The sequence below is a fragment of the Triplophysa dalaica genome, chromosome 10 (assembly GCF_015846415.1).
Source record: "Triplophysa dalaica isolate WHDGS20190420 chromosome 10, ASM1584641v1, whole genome shotgun sequence".
Lineage (NCBI taxonomy): Eukaryota > Metazoa > Chordata > Actinopteri > Cypriniformes > Nemacheilidae > Triplophysa > Triplophysa dalaica.
The window spans coordinates 8,262,961-8,287,576 of NC_079551.1; the positions used below are offsets into that span (position 1 = coordinate 8,262,961).

At 40.4% G+C, this 24,616-nt stretch overlaps 1 protein-coding gene across 8 annotated transcripts; it reads right to left on the reverse strand.

The window, feature by feature from the left end:
* Positions 1 to 128: 128 nt before the first annotated feature.
* On the reverse strand, positions 129 to 24,616 carry frem1b (Fras1 related extracellular matrix 1b). Of its 8 annotated transcripts, XM_056759950.1 has the most exons (38): positions 24,346 to 24,616; positions 24,066 to 24,236; positions 23,865 to 23,980; positions 21,799 to 22,135; positions 21,626 to 21,720; positions 21,011 to 21,291; positions 20,474 to 20,673; positions 20,073 to 20,396; positions 19,733 to 19,841; positions 19,523 to 19,654; positions 16,295 to 16,639; positions 16,040 to 16,182; positions 15,698 to 15,894; positions 15,534 to 15,624; positions 14,981 to 15,148; positions 14,652 to 14,860; positions 14,369 to 14,462; positions 13,945 to 14,197; positions 11,224 to 11,418; positions 9,957 to 10,142; positions 9,498 to 9,694; positions 9,194 to 9,419; positions 8,543 to 8,687; positions 7,922 to 8,063; positions 7,632 to 7,827; positions 6,863 to 7,127; positions 5,260 to 5,674; positions 3,153 to 3,354; positions 2,916 to 3,060; positions 2,603 to 2,732; positions 2,437 to 2,509; positions 2,201 to 2,350; positions 1,864 to 2,129; positions 1,738 to 1,779; positions 1,484 to 1,663; positions 693 to 808; positions 519 to 604; positions 129 to 428 (listed from the first exon to the last, which is right to left on the reverse strand). In XM_056759950.1, exons 4-38 carry the CDS (start codon positions 22,027 to 22,029, stop codon positions 214 to 216), a joined length of 6,444 nt encoding a protein of 2,147 aa, XP_056615928.1. In that variant the 5' UTR covers positions 22,030 to 22,135; positions 23,865 to 23,980; positions 24,066 to 24,236; positions 24,346 to 24,616; the 3' UTR covers positions 129 to 213. The 8 variants fall into 8 exon arrangements, with proteins under 8 accessions (XP_056615928.1, XP_056615930.1, XP_056615929.1 ...); XM_056759952.1 differs by having other exon boundaries at positions 21,799 to 22,054; positions 23,865 to 23,960; positions 24,066 to 24,616; XM_056759951.1 differs by having other exon boundaries at positions 21,799 to 22,054; positions 24,066 to 24,616.

Sequence of the window (24,616 nt, forward strand, 5' to 3'; positions counted from 1 at the left end):
CTAAAGTGTTTAAGCGGACATTTGTATGCAAACGTGCGCAAATAAATAACATTTTTTGTTTTTTATGTTTTTTATTCTATTATCACAATTTTATATGACATTTAACCACAAAAGAAAGCATCCATTACAAAAAAACTTTGTTTTGCTTCAGTAACACATTTTAATGTATTTCAAATCAATACAAAAATGACAATTATAACTTAAATATATGTTTTAACTGATTTGTGCAGGTGCTGAACAAATGTATCTGTGTTCTGATCCGTCAATACAGCTTTTTGGGATCCACATCTTCTGACTTTGGACCAAAACACAGGTGGCAGTCGAGTTGTGGGGATCCTGATGGTTGGTCCCTGCTCCCTTCTTGAGTTTTGAGAATCTCAGAGGTCTGCCATCAGTCCAAGACCACTTTTTATGACTGCCTGTGAGTCCTGCATAAATAACATCAAAGCATTCTTAATTAAAGGAAAATAAATGCTATATTACAGCACATAAACATTTCAGATGATAAATAATCTTACCGATCCAGTATGCTTGCTTTCCCGCAAACTTCCACATCCACTTCATGTCAGTCTTGGAGTGAACACCTGTCAAGTGACTTTCAAGCCTAATTTAGAGATGGAAAAGATGAAGTCTATAAATATGCAAATATTTATACCGGAAATGATCCTTTACAATCAAAAGGTGTAACTTACAGCATACAAGCATGTTGCGCGCTGCTCCAGCTAGCAATACCTGGGCCCAAAATGTAGCAGTTTCTCCGATGGTGAGTCCAGCCATTTGGACAACCAATACTAACAGACTTCTCAGACTTCAAGAAAAAATATATAACATTTATTCCAGTTTAATACATTCTTGTATAAAAAAAAAGTATTTGAAGGAAAAGTTCACATCAAAATTGTGTTATTTTTTATTCCCCCACGTGATGTTCAACACGTTTTAAGATCTCCCGGCGTCCTTGGAACACAAATAAAGATATTTTCATGACATCCGAGAGATTTCCAGTCCTCCTCATAGACATCATGGTTATAGTTGTTATCAAGTCCAGAAAAGTACTAAAGACATTGTTAAATTGATCCAACCACTCATAGTGGCTAAATTGAATTTTTTGTAAGCGACCCCCCCAAAATAACGACTTTAATCAATATATTCTCAAACCGAATGCGAATGCATCAAAGTGCTCTCGTGAACCTGCACCATAGACTGACAAAACAGAGGAGAATATATCGATTAAAGTCGTTATGATTGTGCACAAAGTATTCTCGTCGGACCTTGACAACAACTATAACCATGATGTCTATGAGGAGGCCTGGAAATCTCTCGAATGCTACCTAAAACAACTTTTCTTTGTGTTCCAAAATGCTGGGAGGTCTTAAAACATGTTGAACCTCATGTCGGTGAATAAAAAATAACACAATTTGAGGTCTACTTTTCCTTTAACCCAAACATTCTCATGAATATTGGCTGAATTATTAAGACAGCATACCTTGTGTTGTTGCACTCCTGAATTCATTACAAATGATGCCGAGTCCCTCTGAGGGGTCTCGACTGATTCCGAATCAGCAGAATATCCAGACCAGGACCAGATTGGAGTGATCTCCAGTTCAGAATGGACACGAGGAATGGGCGCCTTTTCCTCTTGTCTCACTGGGAAAAGCCCATGAAACTAAAAAGGATATGAATTTGTCATGTTGTATTTCTGAACTGTTACACTATTTAAAACATGAATGAAAACCCTACCGTCCAAACCCTTTCTTGATTTCTGTTATCCACCTCTGGCACCTAAAACCACAATCACACTAAAATGAACACAGTGTTTATTGACACACAATGAAGTAAATGTCACATGTGTGGCTGCTGTCTCACTCTGTGTCTGTTTCTATCCAGAACCCTCAGCTGTCTCTGACTGTGAAAAGTCTGTTCCCGAGCTTCTCCTTCACCGAAATGGTTAAAGTGGGTACGATATGGGACGTCCCCTCTCTGCGGATAGTTGTCCCAGAAGATCCTGGTTCTTGGGTCTGGAGTGAATTCCTCAACCAGTGCTGGTTCAGGCTCTTGGACGTTTGGTGGTCTTAGAAAAGGATGTTCTGTGTCATCTTCTTCAACAATAAGATCATCTTTATTACACATGCCTGGAAGTAATATTCTCAGTTGATATGTATATAGACCATGTGACATGGGAATGATGAAGGTCAGATTTTACCGTTTCTAGGATCCACAATCTCAACTGTGGCCTTGTTCCTTTGTCCCAAAACTGTGTTTTTTGGAGCTTTTAGAATCACCTCAAATTTCTCATGGTTCTCCTCCAAACCGTCATCTTTGAGGTGGATGTTCCACATTTTGACGTGCACACCTAGTGCATATACAATGTGCACATACAACATATTCAACATGCATCAAATCTTAGTAGGCTAAATGGAAAATGAATGAGATAACCACCTGGATCAAACTGTATAAGACTGGCCGAACTGTGAGTAAAGTCTTTCCCAATCTTGGCCGTGCCCTCTTCCACCTGTGTGATAACATTTTTGAAAAGATCAATTCTGTCAGTGCAACTATAGATGCATGTGACACGCCAATGCCGTTTTAAAACAATAAACCACACCTGTATGCCGACGTACGCTGGATCTACGCTGTTCCCACTGCGTACCACCTGCACACCGAGAGTGCCTGCGTTCTCACAAACGCGATAACAGGAAGCAGATAGCTCCACACGGGACCACCTGAGTTCCATCCTGTGTTGGTAATTGAAAAGGGCAAAATCACATTGGGCCCAACAGACCACATGGGAATACCTTAGGAAAAATGGTCTCAAGTATTTGTTTACTTGTTTTGAACTTAATATAGGAAAGTATACTTTCGATATACTTTGTAGGTACTTTTTAGAAATGTAATTTATGTGCAACGAGGTGACGTACACTTCAGGAAGCATCGTGTTTCCTGCTGGATCTGTAATTTGGAACTCATAGCTGTCTGATGTCACTTCCATGTCCACAGGTACGACATAGCGCACTGCCTTCTGGTTCACATCCTTCTGCGTGAAGCGCCCTTTGATGTAGGCACCTATAAAGCAACAACGGTTATTTTTACACCACCATTATACCTGATATATGTGTATTTTACAGTGACGGTCCATCAGCCACCCATGCACTTGCCTGTGAGGGCATTCTCAAAGTAACCGAAATGTGGAGGCCTCAGTATTGTGAACTCAAGTGTGTCGTCGGGGCTGTCTGGGTCGGTGGCTTGAAGTTCTTTAGAAGTGATGTAGATGCCTTGTTTGCCGTCTTGAATACTCTGCACAGTACTTGGAATCCCTTTGTTTACAATATTGGGTGATGTCTTGTCCAATATCTCAACCTGTAAAGATGAAAATGATGGCATAGGTTAGTAGTGTCCCCTGAAGGGCGAAGACATTTAAAGTGCATTCATGCAACATTACCACTAGAGGGAAGCATTACAGTGTTACATATGGAGAAATGTTCATTGGAGTCACTGCTTACTATAAATGTTAAAAATGTATGAAATTTGAACATTTTAGAATTCATATACTTTACCATATCTTTTCTTAAACAGTAAAAATACAGTTTTATATAGTAAATAGTTACATCTATCTATCGAGCCCATCCAATCATTTTTTCCCAAAACAATAAATATAATGCAATCAAAACATGTATATTAATTTTAGTTTCATTAACAGTAAAATGACTAAAAGATTTTCTCAGTGCATTATATTAGTTTTTTTATTAAAAAAACATTTTTTTTAATAATAAATTAAATCAACATAATATTACTAACAGAATTAATAAAATGTTTTAAAATAAATATTTTTTTATGATGCAAAACATGTATTGCCCACCAGAAAAACGCAATCCTACTTTCAAAAAAAATATTTTTTATTTAAAGTATGAAGTATGAAGATTACAAAGTATGAAGAGATAAATAGGGCCTATATATCATTTATGGCACACCGGTGTCTCAAGAGGTTGCATGTTTTTGGCCCAAGTAACACGCAGCTTCAACCATCGGTGTGCGCCCCCGCGGGCACGAAAACCAAAGTTTTGGGCCGATTCACCTGTGCAGGGATCAACGGTGTTTTCTCTGAGGCACAGGGCAGGAAGTGCAGCCAGCACGTTTGCCGCCTCGCTGACCGCTTAAACGGAATATTAAATGTGGATAGAGGCCTCGAGAGAGCGACGGTTGATTCGGTGAACAGCAGCGGACCTGTGCGAGCACCTGGCCATCCGCAGCTCTCCGTTTAATATGCAATCCAATAGGGACCTCTATGCTAACCCGTTGATCTCCTGTAGTGCTCAGTTTGTAGCTGTTTACATGACAGTTACGTTATCTAGACTAAAACTAAAGGATGATTATTAGTCAACCATAATACAAAAAATGACTGTGGGTGACAGACTAACTTTCTAGCTTCTAGCTCTAGTTACTACTGTATGTCTATCTTTTATGCTTTTTCCACATTTTAATCGTACTTGTAAACATGACTTGGTAAACGATTATTGTTTAACTTTGGACGTAAAACGTAATAAAACAATGGCAATTTGGATTTGCCATTTTTGGCCTTGAAAGCAGATGTAAAGAGAACAAATGACGCTTCAACGGTATTGTTGTACTTAAATCAATAATAATAACATAACTGTGGTAACTATTAACATTGTATGTTTTTGTTCTTATTCAGATCAAATATTTAAATTTTCAATTCGTTTAAAAAAACAGTAGATCACCTGATTTGTACTTCGTTGATTTCCACGAAATGAACATTTTAAGGATGAGTACAGTTTTTTAAAGGGATAGTTCAGCCAAAAATGACAATTCTGACATCATTTATTTACCTTCACGTCAATCCAAACTTGTATGACTTGTTTGCTTCAGGTAAACACAAAAGAATACATTTTGTAACCAAACAATATAGGAACCCATTGAAATAAAGTCATACAGGTTTGTAATGACGCGACATGAGTAAATGCAAGACAGTTTATTTCTGGAAAAAAGCTTGCTGAGATAAACTAAACTTGGCTCTGTACACTATAGTAGGCTTTGTGAGACATGTTTTTATTGCTCTTATGTTTTTTCTTGTCCTAAAGTTTGACTCAATTGCTTCCATTGTTTACCCAACGTGTAAGTCGATTTGGATAAAAGCGTCTGCTAAATGTCTAAATGTAAATATGATCTCTCCAAGGATTACATTTAGATTAATGACTTTTACTCATTTCTTGTGATTGAACGTCCTTAGATGGAATAACATCCTACCTGTATAGTGAACACAGCAGGCTCTCTCTTCAGCTGTCCATACTCCAAATAACCCGTGTTAGATCCATCAGTGGGTTGAAAGGTGAACCTGTCAATCTTAGCTCGCCCGTTCAGATGGTGGTAAGCTAGATCCATGTTGTTAATGTCCGCTTGCGTGAAACGTGGCTTTGAAAGGGGAAATCCTCTCAAGAGCAACTTCCCATATTGTGGGCCTTGAGTAACGATATAGGTGAGGTTGTCCAGAACCGTGTCTGGATCAGTCAGTTTCAAGTGGTCATGCGATATGATCTCCACAGTGCCCTCTGTGAGCTGAAGGCCTTTGTTAATGTTCAGGGTGGGAGGGATACGGTCACTGTGCTCCACGATGAACAGAACGCTGCCACTTCTGGAGGTCACGCCATTGGTGACTACAAAGCTGTATGAGAGAATAAATTGTGATCACTCTAAAAAACATGTGTATTGCTTTGTTTTTAGGCTTGTCAGTCAAAGAGCTCCAATCGTCATCCAACATGGTTGACATATTCGAGCAGAAAAGACGACAAGGAGGGGTACAAGCCAGGCTGAGTCCCCCGTTCCACCCTCTGCCAAGGCAATCTGCCACCCAACACAGATTGCCCTGGAGCTGATAATTGCCAGCCATGGTAAACAACACGACTGCCACCTCGCACTAGACTCGCAACCGGCACGCAGGTCCACTCTCGCAGCCAGACTGGTGCAACATCTGGCATTGCCATTGTCCCGTATTTGCTTGGTACAGTAATTGTGCCCTGGGATCCCGTCTCTGGACAGCATCTCTTAGAGGCATACAACCAATGCCAGGGCGAGTTATTACTTTCTTAATAATGGCCATTTATCATCAGCTGTCATGGCAGAGCAATGGGAGACGCAAAGATGTCTTCTTTTTTTAACCTCGCTGTCGGAGTATGACACGTAGGTGTATCGCTGAGGTGTTAGATAGCGCCTCCCTGTTTTTGCTTTGAATTTAAAAAAAGCTAAAAAATGAACCATTGTATTTGCAATGTGAAAAAGTACCGCGGCCTTGTGTCCACACGCTGCGGTTGGCCCCCATACCAGCACCACGCTGTGCCGTTGGCACAGAGTGGTCTATACTCTCTTCGAAGGACCGCCCGCCTCTAGTCAGGCTTGGCTCGGGAAGGTTTGTTTGCTCCCAGATGACCCAATGAGGAAAGCAAGCCAGAGTTTTGGGTGACAAACCCGGTTATAGATTCACATGAGACGGCGCAGGTCAACTGTACACACTGATTGAAGTAAGCAGTTGCCAAATTGGCCCAGAAAAGCATGCGGACGAAGCAAAAGTGATCCGTCTCTTGTTTTTACATCATCCCTAATTTTGTATTGAAATGACTGGAGTGGGGCAGCATAAAGAATTTTAAAGAAAAGAGTTTGATACGGTTTTAAAACTCCCATCATATCACCTATTATAAAATACATTATTGTACATGTGTTACTTTATTAGACTTTGCTTTTCTGAATTGATATAATGATTAACAATTTTTATACTAATAAATTATATGAATGTAAAAAGCAGTAAAACAAGATTAGACTTGTTATGATTAACAAAACAACAATGAAAATCACTGACCTGAAAGAATCGCGGTCAGCGAAGCGGCTGTTGTCATGTGTGTAGCACATCCGGTTGGCAGCCACATCCATCTGGGTGAAAGATAACACGGGAACCCCAGGAGTCTGGACCATGTGCAGGTGTCCGTGAGCAGGTAGAACCGATACAGTATATATGAGCTCATCTGATGCACTTCCACCGTCTGTGACCATCAGAATATCAGTGGTGAGGGTAACTCTCTCTCCCTCCATCAGGGTTACAGGTTTAGTGATGAGAGCGATGTCGCCTGTGTGCAGCAAGTAAACTGGGTTGTAGCAATGCTTGTACTGCAAAAGCACTATTCGCAATATCGAATCGCTTCTTTCTTCCACATGAGTGTGTGTGCAGATAAGCTTGCTGACATGAGAGAATTAGTTGTGGCAGAAGGGACAGTGCTGGGATCTAGGACTGCAGATGTTTGGCCTCTGCTCTGTTAATAATTCACGCTGGGCATTTAAAGGCGGCCCATCCTACACGCCAGAACGTTCTCACCTCTGTTCCTACAGGAGAAGTCAGAACAGAGCCAAGAGGACAATGGCTGCCATCCTTCCATGTTCACCCAACTGGCAAAGTCATTTTAGCCATAGGGAGTGCCAGTGCTTTTAATTATGCATGTACAGATTTAATCTGTCAACAAAGTTGTTTTCCTTGGACTGAGTGGACAACATTATAAATAAATGTGGGAGGAGGTAAAATGCTTTTTTCAGTATTTCACCTTCATTTTAATGAAACCCTCTGATCAAAAACTCACCTTTTTGAACGATGCGAACCGAGATGAAGAAAGTCTGCGGAGGTGATGTGTTTTCCCCATCACTGAGAACAAATTGAAGCCTATCGTGACCTTTGAAGCCAACGATTTTAGTGTGAGTGTACCGGAGGCGGTTCATCTCCACATCCTCCTGGGTGAAATTCTGACCTGGACTCAGATCTATCCATCCTTCTTCTGTCTGGAGATCACATAAAACATGCATCATTACATAAACAATGATGGCTCTTACAAATACACTGCATATCACATTGAGGACTTTACATCTCACTAACCAATAGTTGTAGAAGGCCAAATCTAGGACCTGCGTTGAGTATAAAGAAAAGTTGGTTGTTTGGAGAGTCGTGGTCCTCTGCTTCTAGCACCACACTAGAGATGACTTTTTTCTCCAAAGTTTGGACCTCAACACCTGCATTTCTGAGCACAGAGATCAAGACGCTTTGGACATTTAACCCACCCATGCCAAGTCTCTATGCTACAGTGAATCCTAAATAAATAAAAATGTATTCACATCTAGAAAAGCAACCAGGACCGGCCTGTCCGTGAGGACACCTCAACAAGGAAGCAGGCTATGCCAAAAACACACATTAATTCTGCTGTTGTGGAGCTTACATGTACACCCTTATCCGGTGGAGGGTGTAAATACAAATCCTGCTGATCTGAGTGAAAAGGACAGAATAGAAATGAGCGATTTACTCAAGGATGTAACATAATTCTCAGTTACTCCATCAGGGACACACATTCTCCAGCCACATGTGCAGTACAGGTTGTATTGACCCCCTTCTCTAAAACTTATCCAAGATGAGCTTCTGTCCAGTGTCCCCCACTAAAACCCCCAACACATTCCCGCTTTCATCCGCCTTTTTGGCTCTGAATTTGTCCCAGGGCGTCCTTACTTTAGTAGCCGTGGCTTTTCATCATTGACTGGTATGATGCGAACGCACGCAGTCCTCTGGACTGTGTGCCCACCATCTGTCAGCTGTATGGTGAAAGCGTCCTTGAGGGTTTCCGTGTCATCGTGCATATACATGATCTTCATTCCTATAGATCACAGCAGAACAAAGAAAGTTATTTGATAGCGATTTAAAGTGATCACTAGGCTAGCTCCTCGATAGCTGCCTTTGACCTACGTCGCTAACTCTCAAAAACTTTTGTATTTAAATCTACAAGTTCATCTGTGAACGCTCCCCCTTTCGTCAATGACCTAGTCACCCATGTTTCAAAGGCTCTTTATCACTCGCTAACAAGCAAAGCTGTGCGGTCGCCAAGTACCACGTGCACAGCGGCCGCGACTTAGCCGCGCAGGGAGCAGTCGCAGCGACTTTGCAGATGAAGCAAGAGCACCGCAGGCAATCTGTGACCTTTGTCTCCTGCAACATCTGTTCTGCAAGCCTGGATACCCATAGTGATAACAAGCCAGTGCCCTCTGGAAGGCACACAAGGGTGGTTGGTCCACAGAAGGGACACTGTCCTCTCAAACTCTAACAAGCGGATACCCAAGAAGAATCACACTGGGAAAACATTTGATCACTGGTTTAAGAACTGACCTTGTTGTAGCTCCTGCATAGTAAAAGAAAGGACCGCCAACGTTCGGTTTAGGTCCCCGGGGCTCAAGCTTTTGTAACGACTCATCTCATGACCATATATGGCATTGAGCAGGGTTCCATGGGCGGGGGGAACCAGGATGGTGATTGTAAGTGTTTCTACTGGGATATCAACATCCACTGCGTTTAGAATATCAGGACTGAGGTCCTTCATCCCTCCTTCCATGACCTATTGAAGAAAATAGTTTGTTTATTGATAAATCAAGTCCGATACCAGACAGCTAGTGTGTATAAAAGCAAGCCTTACTGAGAAGTTGCCGAGCAGCAGTGATGGGACTTCATCGTTGGCAGGGTTGATGATGATGTAGAAGGGCAATGGTGCAGATCTCTGAATCCCATCACTGATGCTGATTGTGAAGAAATCGGCTGTAGGCTCCACGCCGTGGTTTAATGACTGGACGTAGTTGATAAACCCTGAGCTGAGGTGAAGCTGGCTAAAAGAAACTTTATTCATAAAAATTGACTTAGTGGGCTAAAATTAAAGGTTGTAGAATAAACAGATTAAATATTAGCAGTTAAATTAAAGTTGAGATCTTTGATTCAATACTTTAAAATAACTGCATGTTTTAAGAGAATATATTTTATTTTAAGTTCATTTAAAAAAATATCCTGACAAATGCTGTTCTACTCTGCCAAAAAGGAACTTCTTTCTTGCAGTGTAGAACCAGCAAATTTACATTCAGAAAGCCTTGTGAATGCTACTGACCAACTCTGAGTCCAGCATTGCTTTTCTCAAATCCAGGAGACGGGAGAACGTTCTCCAGGAATCCATATTGCGGTGGGGTAACCAAGTGAAAGAGGAGTTGATCCGGATGAGTGTCAGGATCAGTGGCCTCCAACACCCCCCCACACAAACATGCACTGGAACCCTCATCTACCAGAAACATACCACCTGATGGAAAGAAGAAAAAGAACAGTGCCATCACAGAACGATGCTTATTTTTTCACTTGCACAAGTCCCAATGTTTTTCTTTCATTTTCAGGCGGTTCCTTTCCTCAAGCCTGATATGCCACCCCACTAACACACTCCGCTCTCTCTCTCGGCTGTCGGCCAGCACGCTGCCACCTGGGTGTTGATAAAGCCATCATGCCATTGCTTACTGGCATCTGCTACCATTTACTGCACTGATAAATAATGAATGCAGAATGGGCTCTGGTGAGGTTGTGGTTGGTTGGAGCCCTCAAATACGGAGAGAACTTAATGACCAGCAGTCTGTAGAAAAAGTGCCAGCCTTTATTCAATGCAAATTAATTACATGCCGACATTTTCTCGCAGACCATGCGAGATAAATGCTGAAGAATCTTGCTTTTTTTTAAGGATTAACCGAATTAGAGATGACAATTGGGACTGAATGAGGAAAATATAGGGATGGAAGACACAATGGGTAGCTTGTCGTTTATCGTCTTTCTTTTGTGTCCACTTGCTCTCATGGGAATGTGTATATTTTTCTTCTTGTGCTGTTTAACCACAACTACTGTGCTTCAATCTTAACCAGCTGGCGTGTGTGCCTACCTCCCGACAAGCATTCCCGGTACCAGGCCACCGTCATTCGCTTATTGTTTCGCTCTGGTCACTGTTCTGCATTGATAACTGCAAAGTAAAATTTCAGGCCTGGGATTTATCCTTAAATCCCTCATCTTGGCCATAGCGCTAAGGAGACGTCTTGACTACCATTTCTTGGATCGAAATGCTTTTTTTAGTGTGGCTCCCTGAGCTGGCTGCATGCGGTACGGCGATTAAGCGATTCACCAAGCTGCGGTCCATCACCTGCCTATAGCACAGACATGTCCTGGTTGCTAGATTACCTAAGCGGATTGTCATCAGGATGGAGTAATTACATCTTTGCCAAATGCTTCGGCGATTAATTCGAGAGTGTGTGCGGTTTAATCCATTCAGCACAATGCAAACACATGAAAGCATATTGTCTCTTTTTGTCCCCAAGACAACTACAGACCCTATAGTAGATGTTTACCCAGTGTTATGGCAGGGATCTGATTGTTGACAGGCATCACTGTGATGTTGAGGTCATAGACCGGAAGTGTCCCGTGCAGGGGGACTGGTGGGGGTAGAGCATCCTCGGGACAACAGCCATCCATTATTCCAGCCTCTCCATCAGACACTATGAGCGTAACTGTGTCTGACACAGGATCTGGACCAATCTCACCACCTATTGAATGAGGGAAGTGTATTGGAGAGCTGTAATTATTCATAACATTCCCAATCTATTATTATATATATAATTCTGTGGTTAAATAAAACGGTACGACTTTAGGCCAAGCATTGCAGAATTTTTCAAACAAGATTCAAGTGGGTTTGCAAACTTATGTTCACACCAAATGTTAGTAACAAAGAGTGTGGAAAGCGATTACTTGTGTTTGGTGTAAACACAGCATAAGTTAGAAAAGCTCGTTATTTTCGCGTGAGTTACGCAAAAAACATCACGCAATGGGGAGTGTGTTCACACGTGTTTGGTGTCAACACAGCATAAGTTAGAAAAGTTCTTTATTTTCGCGTGAGTGAAATCAAACAGTAGGTGTCAATGAGCTATTTAGGCAAATTTCTCGCTCGAGTTGAAATTTTTTAACCTCCATGGAAGATGCATTTGAAGCTCTTTCATGGCTGATTTGCATCATTCACATCGCCTGGCACGAGCTCATGTGTATTCGCGTCTTTGGATTGATTTGTATGTATTTTACTCAAGCAAATCGTTTAATTTGTGTTTGGTGTAAACTTTGAAAACAGCATAAGGAATAAAATATATTATTTGTAATAATATGAATAACTGAATTGGTCTCAAAGTAATATACAGTGAGGAAAATAAGTATTTGAACACCCTGCTATTTTGCATGTTCTCCCACTTAGAAAACATGGAGGGGTCTGAAATTGTCATCGTAGGTGCATGTCCACTGTGAGAGACATAATCTAAAAAAAAAACAGAAATCACAATGTATGATTTTTTAACTATTTATTTGTATGATACAGCTGCAAATAAGTATTTGAACACCTGTCTATCAGCTGGAATTCTGACCCTCAAAGACCTGTTAGTCTGCCTTTAAAATGTCCACCTCCACTCCATTTATTATCCTAAATTAGATGCATCTGTTTGAGGTTGTTAGCTGCATAAAGACACCTGTCCACCCCATACAATCAGTAAGAATCCAACTACTAACATGGCCAAGACCAAAGAGCTTTCCAAAGACACTAGAGACAAAATTGTACACCTCCACAAGGCTGGAAAGGGCTACGGGGAAATTGCCAAGCAGCTTGGTGAAAAAAGGTCCACTGTTGGAGCAATCATTAGAAAATGGAAGAAGCTAAACATGACTGTCAATCTCCCTCGGACTGGGGCTCCATGCAAGATCTTACTTAGTGGGGTCTCAATGATCCTAAGAAAGGTGAGAAATAAGCCCAGAACTACATGGGAGGAGCTGGTCAATGATCTGAAAAGAGCTGGGACCACCGTTTCCAAGGTTACTGTTGGTAATACACTAAGACGTCATGGTTTGAAATCATGCATGGCACTGAAGGTTCCCCTGCTTAAACCAGCACATGTCCAGGCCCGTCTTAAGTTTGCCAATGACCATTTGGATGATCCAGAAGAGTCATGGGAGAAAGTCATGTGGTCAGATGAGACCAAAATAGAACTTTTTGGTCATAATTCCACTAAACGTGTTTGGAGGAAGAAGAATGATGAGTACCATCCCATAAAAAAACCATCCCTACTGTGAAGCATGGGGGTGGTAGCATCATGCTTTGGGGGTGTTTTTCTGCACATGGTGCAGGACGACTGCAGTGTATTAAGGAGAGGATGACCGGGGCCATGTATTGCGAGATTTTGTGGAACAACCGCCTTCCCTCAGTTAGAGCATTGAAGATGGGTCTAGGCTGGGTCTTCCAACATGACAATGACCCGAAGCACACAGCCAGGATAACCAAGGACTGGCTCTGTAAGAAGCATATCAAGGTTCTGGAGTTGTCTAGCCAGTCTCCAGACCTAAACCCAATAGAGAATCTTTGGAGGGAGCTCAAACTCCGTGTTTCTCAGCGACAGACTAGAAACCTGACTGATCTAGAGAAGATCTGTGTGGAGGAGTGGGCCAAAATCCCTCCTGCAGTGTGTGCAAACCTGGTGAAAAACTACAGGAAACGTTTGACCTCTGTAATTGCAAACAAAGGCTACTTTACCAAATATTAACATTGATTTTCTCAGGTGTTCAAATACTTATTTGCAGCTGTATCATACAAATAAATAGTTAAAAAAATCATACATTGTGATTTCTGGATTTTTTTTTTGATTATGTTTCTCACAGTGGACATGCACCTACGATGACAATTTCAGACCCCTCCATGATTTCTATGTGGGAGAAAATGCAAAATAGCAGGGTGTTCAAATACTTATTTTCCTCACTGTAGCTTTATACAAATTATTATTCAGTTGTATGGTTGCCAGGATATACCTGTATTGACAGTAACTATGATATTAATAATCATGATTATTAATATAATCAAAAAGAGAAACACAAAATAAACTAAATTCAAGCTCTGGACCGATAGAGCGATTAATGTGACCTTAATAGATATTGTGATAATATTGTGTAAATCTGATGTTGTGACCGCCCTGTTGAGTTGATTTATAAAATTAATGCTAATTTGAGAGTTTTTAAATCTTAGGAGTAACACGTTCTGCCCTAACCTGTGTGCAAGTAGAAGATGAGTCCATTGAGCACATCCAGCTGAGAGAACTTGTCCACAGTGACTCCATTTCGCTGTAGAACCCCACGTGCAGGTGTTCGGGCCAACATGTATGTTAGACGAGTATCCTCGCTGTCCTCATCTGTAGCAGAGATGTACTCAACCGTAATCTGGACGCGACCGCCCTCTTTGCATGACAGTTCAGCTCTTAAATCTGAACCTAATTTTGGGGGTTCGTCATTCACAGGCAAGATCTAAATACAAAAATAAATCCATTACATTTATTGAGAAAATTGGTAAGGGGAAGCACGATATGGAAGTATTAAGGTATTTATTAAAAATATATCTACAATATATTATAATAGAAAGTATGTTTGATTCTTTTTTACTTGTTTGCATTAACAGATGGATAACTAAGAACATACCTGAACTAAAAGCTCTCCATTCGCAGAGTTGATTCCATCGGTGATGGTGAGTCCAATGCTATCCTTCAAGGTTTCTGAATCATCATGAATATATCTGTCATGACAGAGATGGGATTTCAATTTTTAATAGATCATAAAAGGGCCTCCAGTAATTTGTCATAAAACATAAAAAATGTATAAAAAAAGGGATGTACAACTGGTTGCTCAAAGGGTTTGATCCATCAAAACTATATGCCAAACCATGAACGAATCATCTCCATCTGTAGCATTTTTAATGTCCTACCTGACCCTCAATGCTTTTAGGTCCTGCAGACTAAAGCTGTCTCCTTCCATCAGTGTGATGCCCTGCATCTCCACTCTTCCATACTGTGGCTGAGTCTTCACGTGTACCCTGAGCTGATCTTCTGAACTGTCAACATCCTGCACCAACAGGTGTTCCCCCATCAAGAAACTACCACCACCCTCCTCGACCCTCAGCAAGTTAGTGAACAGCTGTGAATTTGGGAGACAAATACAGCGTTTCATACTTGTAGTTATGTTAGAAATAAGATCATGAAAAGCTTTGCAAGAAATACTGTTCAATGATGAAACTTTTAATAGTGAACAACTCACTTGTGGAGCTTGGTTGTCAACGGGTGTTACTGTGATGTTGAAAGTGATCCCTGTGAGAGCGCCGCCCTGCTGGTCACTTACAGAAAATGCAAACTGTGCAAAGAGGGGGTCAGGACCAATATCCTCTATTGGAGGCATGTAACCGACTTTGTGATGGTTCACTGCATGCTGGGGAAGACATTGAAGATGGCAATCAACTACACTCTTAAAAATAAAAGCACTTAAAAGGTTCTTTACAGCGATGACATCAAAGAACCATTTTTGGTTCCACAAAGAACCATTTAGTCAATAGTTCCTTAGAGAATTATTTCTTTCTTACTTTTTCATAATCTGAAGAACCTTCTTTCACCACAAAAACCCTTTTGTGACACAGAAAGGTTCTTCAGATCTTAAAGGTTCTTTATGGAACCAAAAGATTCTTTTATGGCATCGAAGAACCTTTTGAAGCACCTTTTTTTTAACTGGGTTAAAACCTTTTAACGTTTAACTGGGTTTTACATACACCAAAATGATGTTAAGTATTTAAGATGCATAACAGGTGCACATTTCAGACCTGGGTGAATGACTTGAGCACTGGAACCATTGCGTCTTTTTTCATCGCATTTGTGCTGTCAGTATAAAACAGCCTGCCTGCATCTGATAGTCTGGAGAAGGTTTATGTTAGAAATAAATGAATACTTTTCAAAACCTCATTCAGATAATAAATATATACTGTACCTAGGGTTTCCCGGACTGAAACAGGGACGAGTGATCACATACATGAGGTCCGTATCTGGATTCTCTGTATCTCTGAAATGTAGTTGGCTCTGAGTGATGTAAACAACCTCGGTTTCTTTTACAGTGATGGAGCGGACCGTTCCAGAAACTTCCACAGGCAACTGGTCTTTCACTGGAAACACATGGATCACCACCGTCTACAGATGTAGAGACAAAAAGCTCATATTTTTGTGTAGTGCACCTTGGGGGAACCTCTCAAAGTCATAAACAACATCAACGTTCACCCGACAAACTCCGTGCGTCCCCGGTTATTTGTTATTACTTGAGTGAGGTGGGACTTACATGTCTGTCGGACAGATTTGGAGGCATATGGGCATCTGAGAGGATGAAATCAAATGAGTCTTCAAACACTTCCTCCCCTAAATGCCTGTAGTGGATGAGGCCCTGAAACAGGTCCCTCTGTAAGAAACTCTTTACTGGGACACCTGGTTGACATGAAGACATCGGTTAAAATCAACTAGTTTTACTTGAACTACACTGATTTTAATTGCATTGACAGATAAATAAAACCCCATCCTGGCAATAAAGCCCGCTGACCTGGTTCATGTCTAGACGTTTTTTTCACCAGCTGTCCAGCTCTGGGTAAAGTGACCAGCTCATACTGAATATAGTCGTCGCTGGAATCCAAGTCTGAGGCCATTAGCATGTACTCTTCCACCCGAACAGAACCGCCCTCTTGGACCTCGAAGGCCACGTTATTGATGAGAAAAGGAGGGGTGTCGTCTTTTGGAAGCACGTAGATGGGGAATTTGTGTCTGATGCTGTGGCGGCCATCTGTGATGCGGAAGACGATGTAGTCCCTGGTGGTGTCGCTGTCAGAGTGGTGATAGACCACGACCCCCTCTCTAAGATCCTTCACCTTAAACATGAAACCTTTGCCACCTTAAATAAAGAATGCGGTTACTCAAAAAATTATTTGATTATTTGATCATTTTCATTAATTGCAGTTTAGGACGATCAATTGATCACATTAGGTTCAATTCTATCTAATAATCTTAATCTATACTATCCATATCGTCTACAGCTATATAATCTATGTCTATTTATCTACTCTTTATGGTCTATATCATCTATATTTATATAATTTAAATCTTTATTATCTATGTCGTCCATATGTATATCATCTAAATGAGCAATATATGTTAATCTACATTGTCTATATGCAAATACTCTACATCACCCATACTTTAAGGAGAAATGTTATGTGGGACTGTTAGGGGGATATATTGACAGAAATGCAATATAATATACAAAACTATTTCTTCAGAGGTGTATAAAGACCTTTGAACTGTTATGTTTGTATTACCTTAGAATAAGCTATTTATATCTACATACACAGCAGTCCTTACATACACGGACAATCGTTTTTCCTCTACCCTACGCTAAAATAAGCGAAGACGACATGAGTATAAACAAGCAGCACACTGGTTCCAGATAAACAAGGACGCTCAAAACTGCTCAGTTTCACAGCTTATTGTACAACAACAACATACTGTATCTTGGTTCTAACAGACAGAAAAACCAATGTTACTCAAATACTGATGCGAATCAAAGAATCCTCCTCTGGGGTGATTTTTAGACAATCTTTCTCTCCAACATCTCTCTGCTGGAAAGTATCTCCATATATATCTATGAGTATCTCCCCTAAAAGCCTTAATACTGCGGGTCCTAATGCGTCTCTGCTGGAAAGTCTTTATAATATTAACGCAGGTCCTGACTTTTATCCTTCTTTTTCTACTTAAAATCCAAAGACCATTTACTTTATGTAATAAATAAGACATTGCTCTTTCTATAGTCTCTATAATGCCTGCGTGATCTATTCCCTTTGTCAACAGAAGACACGCTGCCTCAGCTGATGACAACTTTTTGTACTGTGGTGGCCACTGTCATGTTTCGAAAGGTAGAGGTAGTCGGAGAACTGAGAGATTTGTTGCAATTCTCAAACTCACTGCTAGTGGTGGCTATAATTCCCACTCTAGACCTTTTATCTATATCTATATTATTTATATCTATTAATCAATATTATTTATATCTATTAATCAATATTAATATCATGATATATATTATATAATATTCTTTATTATGTTATTATATTATATAGTTGTTTAATCAATGACTATATTATGTGTATGTGTGTATATATATATATATATATATATATATATATTATCAGTATATATTCATCTATATTACCTATTTCATCCATATTTGAGCTAAATCTGTAATCTATATTTATATTGTGTATATCTACTATTCTGTATGATCTGTATAATCTATATGATCTTTATCTATTAAATAATTTTATATCTATATAATCTAAATTTCTATTGTCTATTTTACCTATATTATGTATATCTATTAATCTATATCTAAATTGACATCCTCTACATCTATTTACGTATATTATCTATATCTTGTTTGCAATCTCACTCTTTCGGGTGGATGAAAATGCGAAAAATAAGTTTCGCTTTCGCCTGTGGGCACGCACGCTGCCTTCATCCCAACACAGAAAACAAAAAGAAAAATGGCGTCCTTCCCAGGCGATGGCTGGCGCGCACTGTGAAGCAGGACTCCTCCTGCTTGCCAGGGAGACAGAAGGGCAAGGTCACCAGACAGATTGAATGATGACTGGTTGCACAGAAAACCCAATTAGCAACTTCATCAGGGGGAAAAGGGCCACAAGTCCAAGGGAGAAACAACTAAGTAATTGGGCCCAAAGGTGGCTGTGGGCATCAGGCCCAAAAAAAAAACAGGCTCCATCACATGAGGACATTGGGCAGAAGCAGAGGCATGTTTCCATTTGGCCAAAGGCATTGGACTACCTGAATGGGAACTTCCCCAAGTGTCGGAGTCACTTGTTAGATGTCCAAGTGAGGAATTCCCAATCCTTATCTAGGTTCTCAAGAGAGATCCGTCTGTTCTGGACCGGAACTCAATGTTGGTCCAAACATTTTATTGTAAAAAGAACTAACGTATGCTTTTGGAAGGGGCCGGGTGGATTTGGAGCCAAAGGTATGAATTGATTCTGTTCTACACCAGAGGGATCGCAAATCACGTATAGCTCAAAACCATAAACATCAATTAAAAAAAGCTGCTGGTTGAACATGGAAACAGTTGTTTGAGAAGTCTGGAGGGCGGTATTGATCAGGGAATCACCCATTTAGTCCCTTACAACAAAACGGTTTCATTCGACAAACCACAGATTTAATTTCATACAGTGCTGTTGAATCTGAACCCGGTTCTTCATTTCACACACATGCTTGTAAATATAAACATCTGAAAATGCTATACAGACATAGATTGTCACCAGTACACAAAGCTGGCTTAAAATAGTCTGTGGGGAATGAAATGACCTTGTGTTGTACATCTGGCCTCTGCGTAGGGGCATGAAATGCCATAAATCTTTGCAATCTGCTTCATTCAAGGTTTGTGAGAACCAAAAGCCGTCTCGCTTTAAAGACATGGGCGAAGTGTCGCCAAAGCATTTTTCACTTGATTAGCAAACTCATGCAGGGTACCCGGACATATGTTTCTTGCATGATAGATGGTTCCCACATGGCAAGAGCTGGTTTACACATCGTAAGCAGGGATGCACTTTACAAGTTTGACTCAAATGCTGATAAAATTTAAGTTACTTTAAATGCACATGTGATGAATAAAGATGAAAAAGCTGCGTTTGGATTTACAATGAATGTAAAATTTCAAGTTCTTATTGGAGTTTTGTCTTTAGCATATTATATTAAATGAAGGCAAGACATTTTTTACCTCTAACACTTAAATGTCCATTCAGAGGCCCGTCCATAGCGATGAGTGTCACAGCGTCTATGTTGTCATTATCTGCAATCTGTAGGTTCTCCCAAGTGATGGGTCTGGATTGGCCTTCCAACAGATCCAATCCTGTAAGAATCAAGTTGCTCAGCCTACATTTCTATTTTTAACATATTATATTTCAGCAAATTCAGTAAATCTGCTGACCCATATTCCATGAGACTCGAGGGGAGTTGGTCTCTGCAGTACGGATAGAGATGTGCATCAGGATTGGAGAGCTTACCGCAAATGAGCCGTCAATGGCTTCGAATTCAACCTGCACAACATATACATTTAAAGAAATATTTAGCCCAATAAACCTTGTGTCATTGCAAACCTGTTTAACTTTCTCTCTTCTTCAAAACACAAAAGAAGATATATTGAAGAATGTTGGTAACAAACAACATTGTTCTCCACTGACTTCCACTGTATGGGCCCACAGAAGATATTTCTCAAAATATCTTCTTTTGTGTTCCTCAGAAGAAAGAGCTATTCACAAGAAACCAACCTCATAATTTCTCCTGGTTGTATGGCTATTATTTGGTGGCTGATAGGCAATCTTCATCTCATTCAGATCTTGCCATGAGAAGGAGAAGGCGACTTTGGTGTGATCATCCAAATTAGTTATATATCCTTCGGCTGGTGGCTTGGTCACGTTAAAGATCAGCTGAGCCTGAGGGGTCTCATCATCTTTGGCATCCAGGGCAGCGGTCGTCATGGGAGTCAAGATGAACTGATCCACCTCCAGGATGAACATCGACATGAAGGCAGCATGAGGCGGTTGATTCTGCATGGCCCCCTGAATCAGTACTGGTAACCAGATATTCTCAGTCTAAAACAGTGGAGAAGAATATTCAGTGCCTTCAGTGTGATGTTCTTATATGGATATGAATTTGTGTGATATTTTACCTCCAGCAAAGCTCGTGTAGACTGGTCCCTAAACTCCACCCTGATGGGGACATAATCGATCTCAGGTGATGGAGGGCTGAGGTGCTGGTACTTCAGACCTGAAGTGAGAAACGCCGCACAATCTGTCTTCAAGAACTCTACTTCTCTTGTTTTGTGGTCACATGCCTTGTTTCCTGGACAGGGGGTTTCAGTATGCCGCCCTTGAAAGGTTTAAAGGTAGGTAAGATCTACAGTAAGGGACTAATGTTTAAAAGAGAATCAAGTCATGTTTTCGACCAAACCTGTATATGTCTCTTTCTTATGTGCAACACAAAAGAAGATATTTGGAGAAATGTCATGGTGGTTTTGTGTTCATACAATGGTAATCAATGGGGGCCAATGTTGTTAGGTTACCAACGTTCTTCGAAATATCTTCTTTTGTGTTCTGCAGGAGAAAGAATGACATGATGGTGAGTAAATGATGAACACGTTCTCATTCTTGTGCAAACTGTCTCTGAAGAGTCAAATAATCTTTAAGTGTATTCAAAATCCAAACACCTATTCTTGGTCCAGCCTCAGACGCCTGTACAATTGTGTGATCCTCAACCACCAGTTGACCGAGCATTGAAACGTTGATCTCTGAGCTAAGAAGACGGACGGTGCAGACCACACCAGCCTGGGTTTTAAAGCTGAGGACACTGCTGTTAATGGTGTTGGAGAGCCCGTAGAACTCAGGAACCACTAGAGGGACACTTCCGAACTCTATTAAGCTTCTCTTAGGTTCCACAACCTTGACCCTAAGCAAAACAGTCTCAACGACAGTCACTGTGTCTGTAAACCTGAGTGTGCAAAGAAGAAATGTAGAGAATGTTATGGAAATTACATTAGACCTTAATGGTTTTTGCAGCAGGACACTTTCATGATTTATGAATACATGAATCAAAAGCTGTTAATTGACAAAACAACTGCTAAATGTTCTTAAAAGGATAGTTCACTCCAAAATTGTATTTCTTTCATGCCATTCCAATTCTGTATGACTTTCTTTAGCAGAACACAAAATAAGATATTTTGAAGAATGGACCTAATTGACTTCCCTTTTATGGACACGTAGATATTTGAGTGAACAATCTTTTTTCTGTTGGAAAGGAACGATTATACCGATGCAATTTTCACCTGTAGACCCTCAGCATAACTGTGTCCTCGTCTAATAGTGGGCTACCGTTGTGAACATACTTCACTTCATCTTGTAAGAACTGACAATCAAAGACCTGCAAGACAACATTAAATAGTTTATTTTGTAAATACTACACGGTTATAATTTGCTGAAGCTGAATTTGTTTTGTTACCTGAGGCGTGAGCTTCCCCACTCTCTGTGTGACGGGCTCAGTGACCACCACCTCCGCCTTGCAGGCCTCAGTCGCCCCCGTCGAGCGGAACTTGAGTTCACCTGGCGTGACGAATACAGATCGGCCCCTGGCAACCTGGAGGCCTGCGTTTACCTGAACCAGACTCAAACCTTGTGCATGTGTCCATAGGGTACTCAGGGTAAAGGTGAAAATAAAAAAAATCACTGCCATCTTTTCGGTAAGTTCAGTTGGATTGCTGGCACAAGAACAGGAATTTTAGCACAAGGGTAGTTCTTTAGACAAGCCTTTCGGTCATTTCTAGCTAGTATGTGCTGAGCTAAAGGTAAAACAAGCCAAGAAACAAGAGGATTAGTTGTAATATTAAAGGTGCAGACTGCTACTTTAGCCTCTACATCGCCATATCTGTTTGGAACATAAAATTGCAGGTTACTTGATGTACTCATATTTAAATAGGTTAAAGCAAAATTACATCAAACCGACATCTCTCACATAATCATACCAGACAGCTCAATTTATATATAATTATTGTAAACTACCGCTGTGAACTGCAGTAAGACAAAGAGACAGTTCTCAACATTGTTTTTCTCTGCTTGCTCAATAACTTATTTGTGTTTCTTTTTAACCAAATGATTCCCAAAAGGTGCAGTATTAGTCTACAAATGTTACAATAGTTCACATTTTTATTGAATTGTTATCATTTTAATTATGTAGCCATGTGAAAAGATTAATCTCATCCAGAATAAAAGTTTGTGTTTACATAATATGTGTCTGTGTACTGTACATATTAATTTTGTATTTATAAACACATACACATACAGGTATACATATTTAGGAAATATTTACATCTATTTATTTATATTTACCAATTACTGAAATGATATATACATTTTTACATTTTTCTTAAATATATGCATGTATGTGTTTTGTGTATGTTTTCATAAATAAAAAAATGATATGCACAATACACACACATATATTATGTAAACACAAACTTTTATTCTGGATGAGATTAATCGTTTGACAGCCCTAATTTTAATTAAACCCTCGAACGCGGACACAAACAGCATTTATTTTCAATCTAAAATGCAACAGCATGGCATGAAGGGGTTAATCCCTGGAAATGAATTCAGACCAGTGATCAAAGGAGCATGTGAACTGCACTTCTTCTGGTAACTTCCTATGCAGCCAAATGCTAAAAAAACCAGCACAGGTGTCAGACAAGGCTTTTGTCATTGAATCACAGTGACATTTGAAGGGACAGTTCACCCAAAAAGGAGAAAGGAGAAAATTCTGTCTTCATTTACTCACCCTCGGGTTGTTGCAAACTTGAATATATTTCTTTGTTCTGCTGATCACAGAGAAAGATATTTGGAGGAATATCAGTGACCAAACAGATCTCATCCCCCATTTACTGCCGAAGTAGGGAAAATAAATACTATGGGAGTCAAAGGTGACCCATAACAGTTTTGACATTCCACCTTTTTTTCTGTATTCCACTAAACAAAGAAATGAATACAGGTTTGGAACCCAGTTGAGAGTAAATGATGACAGAATTTTCATTTTTGGGTGAACTGTCCCTTTAATGTCAAAATAATTGAAAAAAGCTTTCAGTACTTTAATTTGACTAACATGCAATTTGATCAAATCTGATCTCATCCTCCAAACTGTTTTGTAGATGTAATGAAAAAAAACGAGTTTGGAAAGTCAGATTCAACATTAAACCTTCAATACTCATTCATCCCAAAACTGCATGTTTAAACATGACTCAGCATCGACTTGGACATCATGCGCAGTCTCGTCTTAAGAAACACAAGCTAACGTGTTCAGACAAAGAATTGGGAACTTCTCAACCCCTGTTTCATTCTCTTAAAACAATAGAAGACTTTCACAGAAAGTTGGTAGCTTGTAAACAGCATTTGTCCTTGTTAAACACAAGCCAACGCGCGAAAGCAGGGATTGTGAAATTTGCATTCAAATGTCTCCTTTACTATATTTTATCGTTTCAAAACACAAAACAGAAAGCTAGCAGAGCATTGTTAACATACCTAAAGCTGAATCCGCTGTTGGCCCTCAGTTCCCCTCGATTGTGCGGACTAAACAGGAATCCTGTCAGCTCCTCGGGTCTACCCTCAACTGCCCCCCTGCTGAATAAGAACCATTACTGAAAAACAAACAGACAGGGAGAGAAAGAAAAAGAGTTAAATATAAGAACAAAAGGGGGTTGACACGTTTGTTTGCCGTCTTACCTAAAGCAGAGCTGCAAACCCAGCAGGAACGCACAGAAACATAGAGGAGAGTTAAATCTCAAAACACAGGAAACGTGCAGAGCTCCAAAGGTTGTTACTTTTCTCCTGTTCTTGCAAACCCAGATGTTCTTATTCCCTCAAGAAGAAAAAGCTCTGCGCACTCCAAAAAAGCTCCAAAGAGTGCAAAGGCAGACAAAATATAAAAGAAAAAAGGAAATAAGCGACCGGTTAAAATCAGTGCCAGCTTTGAGCGTGCTTTCTCAAACTTTGAAAGGCCAACCTGCGAGCTGATCCCTGGGAGCTTTGATGTTTTATTGCCCTGTGGGCTTCATTAAAGGAAAGTCGAAGGGGGATCAGACGTCACTTTAACACAAAGGTGTTTGGGAAAAACAGTCACCCATATGTATCCGCACTTGAGCAATTCTCAAACGTTGTCCACCCGCACACTCTTTTTTCTTGCCCCAGCCTGACCTGCGGGACAAAAGCATGCCGCACCCCTGCTGGGCAACTGCGCTCAGCCCGAGACAGATAAATGGGGTGTGGGCAGTCGT

Bases quoted from the DNA above. Each gene is read 5' to 3' on its own strand.
- frem1b (XM_056759950.1), bottom strand. From the start codon at position 22,029: ATGGCAGTGATTTTTTTTATTTTCACCTTTACCCTGAGTACCCTATGG. The intron at 1,664-1,737 runs GTAGGGTTTTCA...TATCCTTTTTAG, and splicing joins ATCAAGAAAGGGTTTGGACG to TTTCATGGGCTTTTCCCAGT. The intron at 429-518 runs GTAAGATTATTT...TTATTTATGCAG, and splicing joins AAAGCAAGCATACTGGATCG to GACTCACAGGCAGTCATAAA.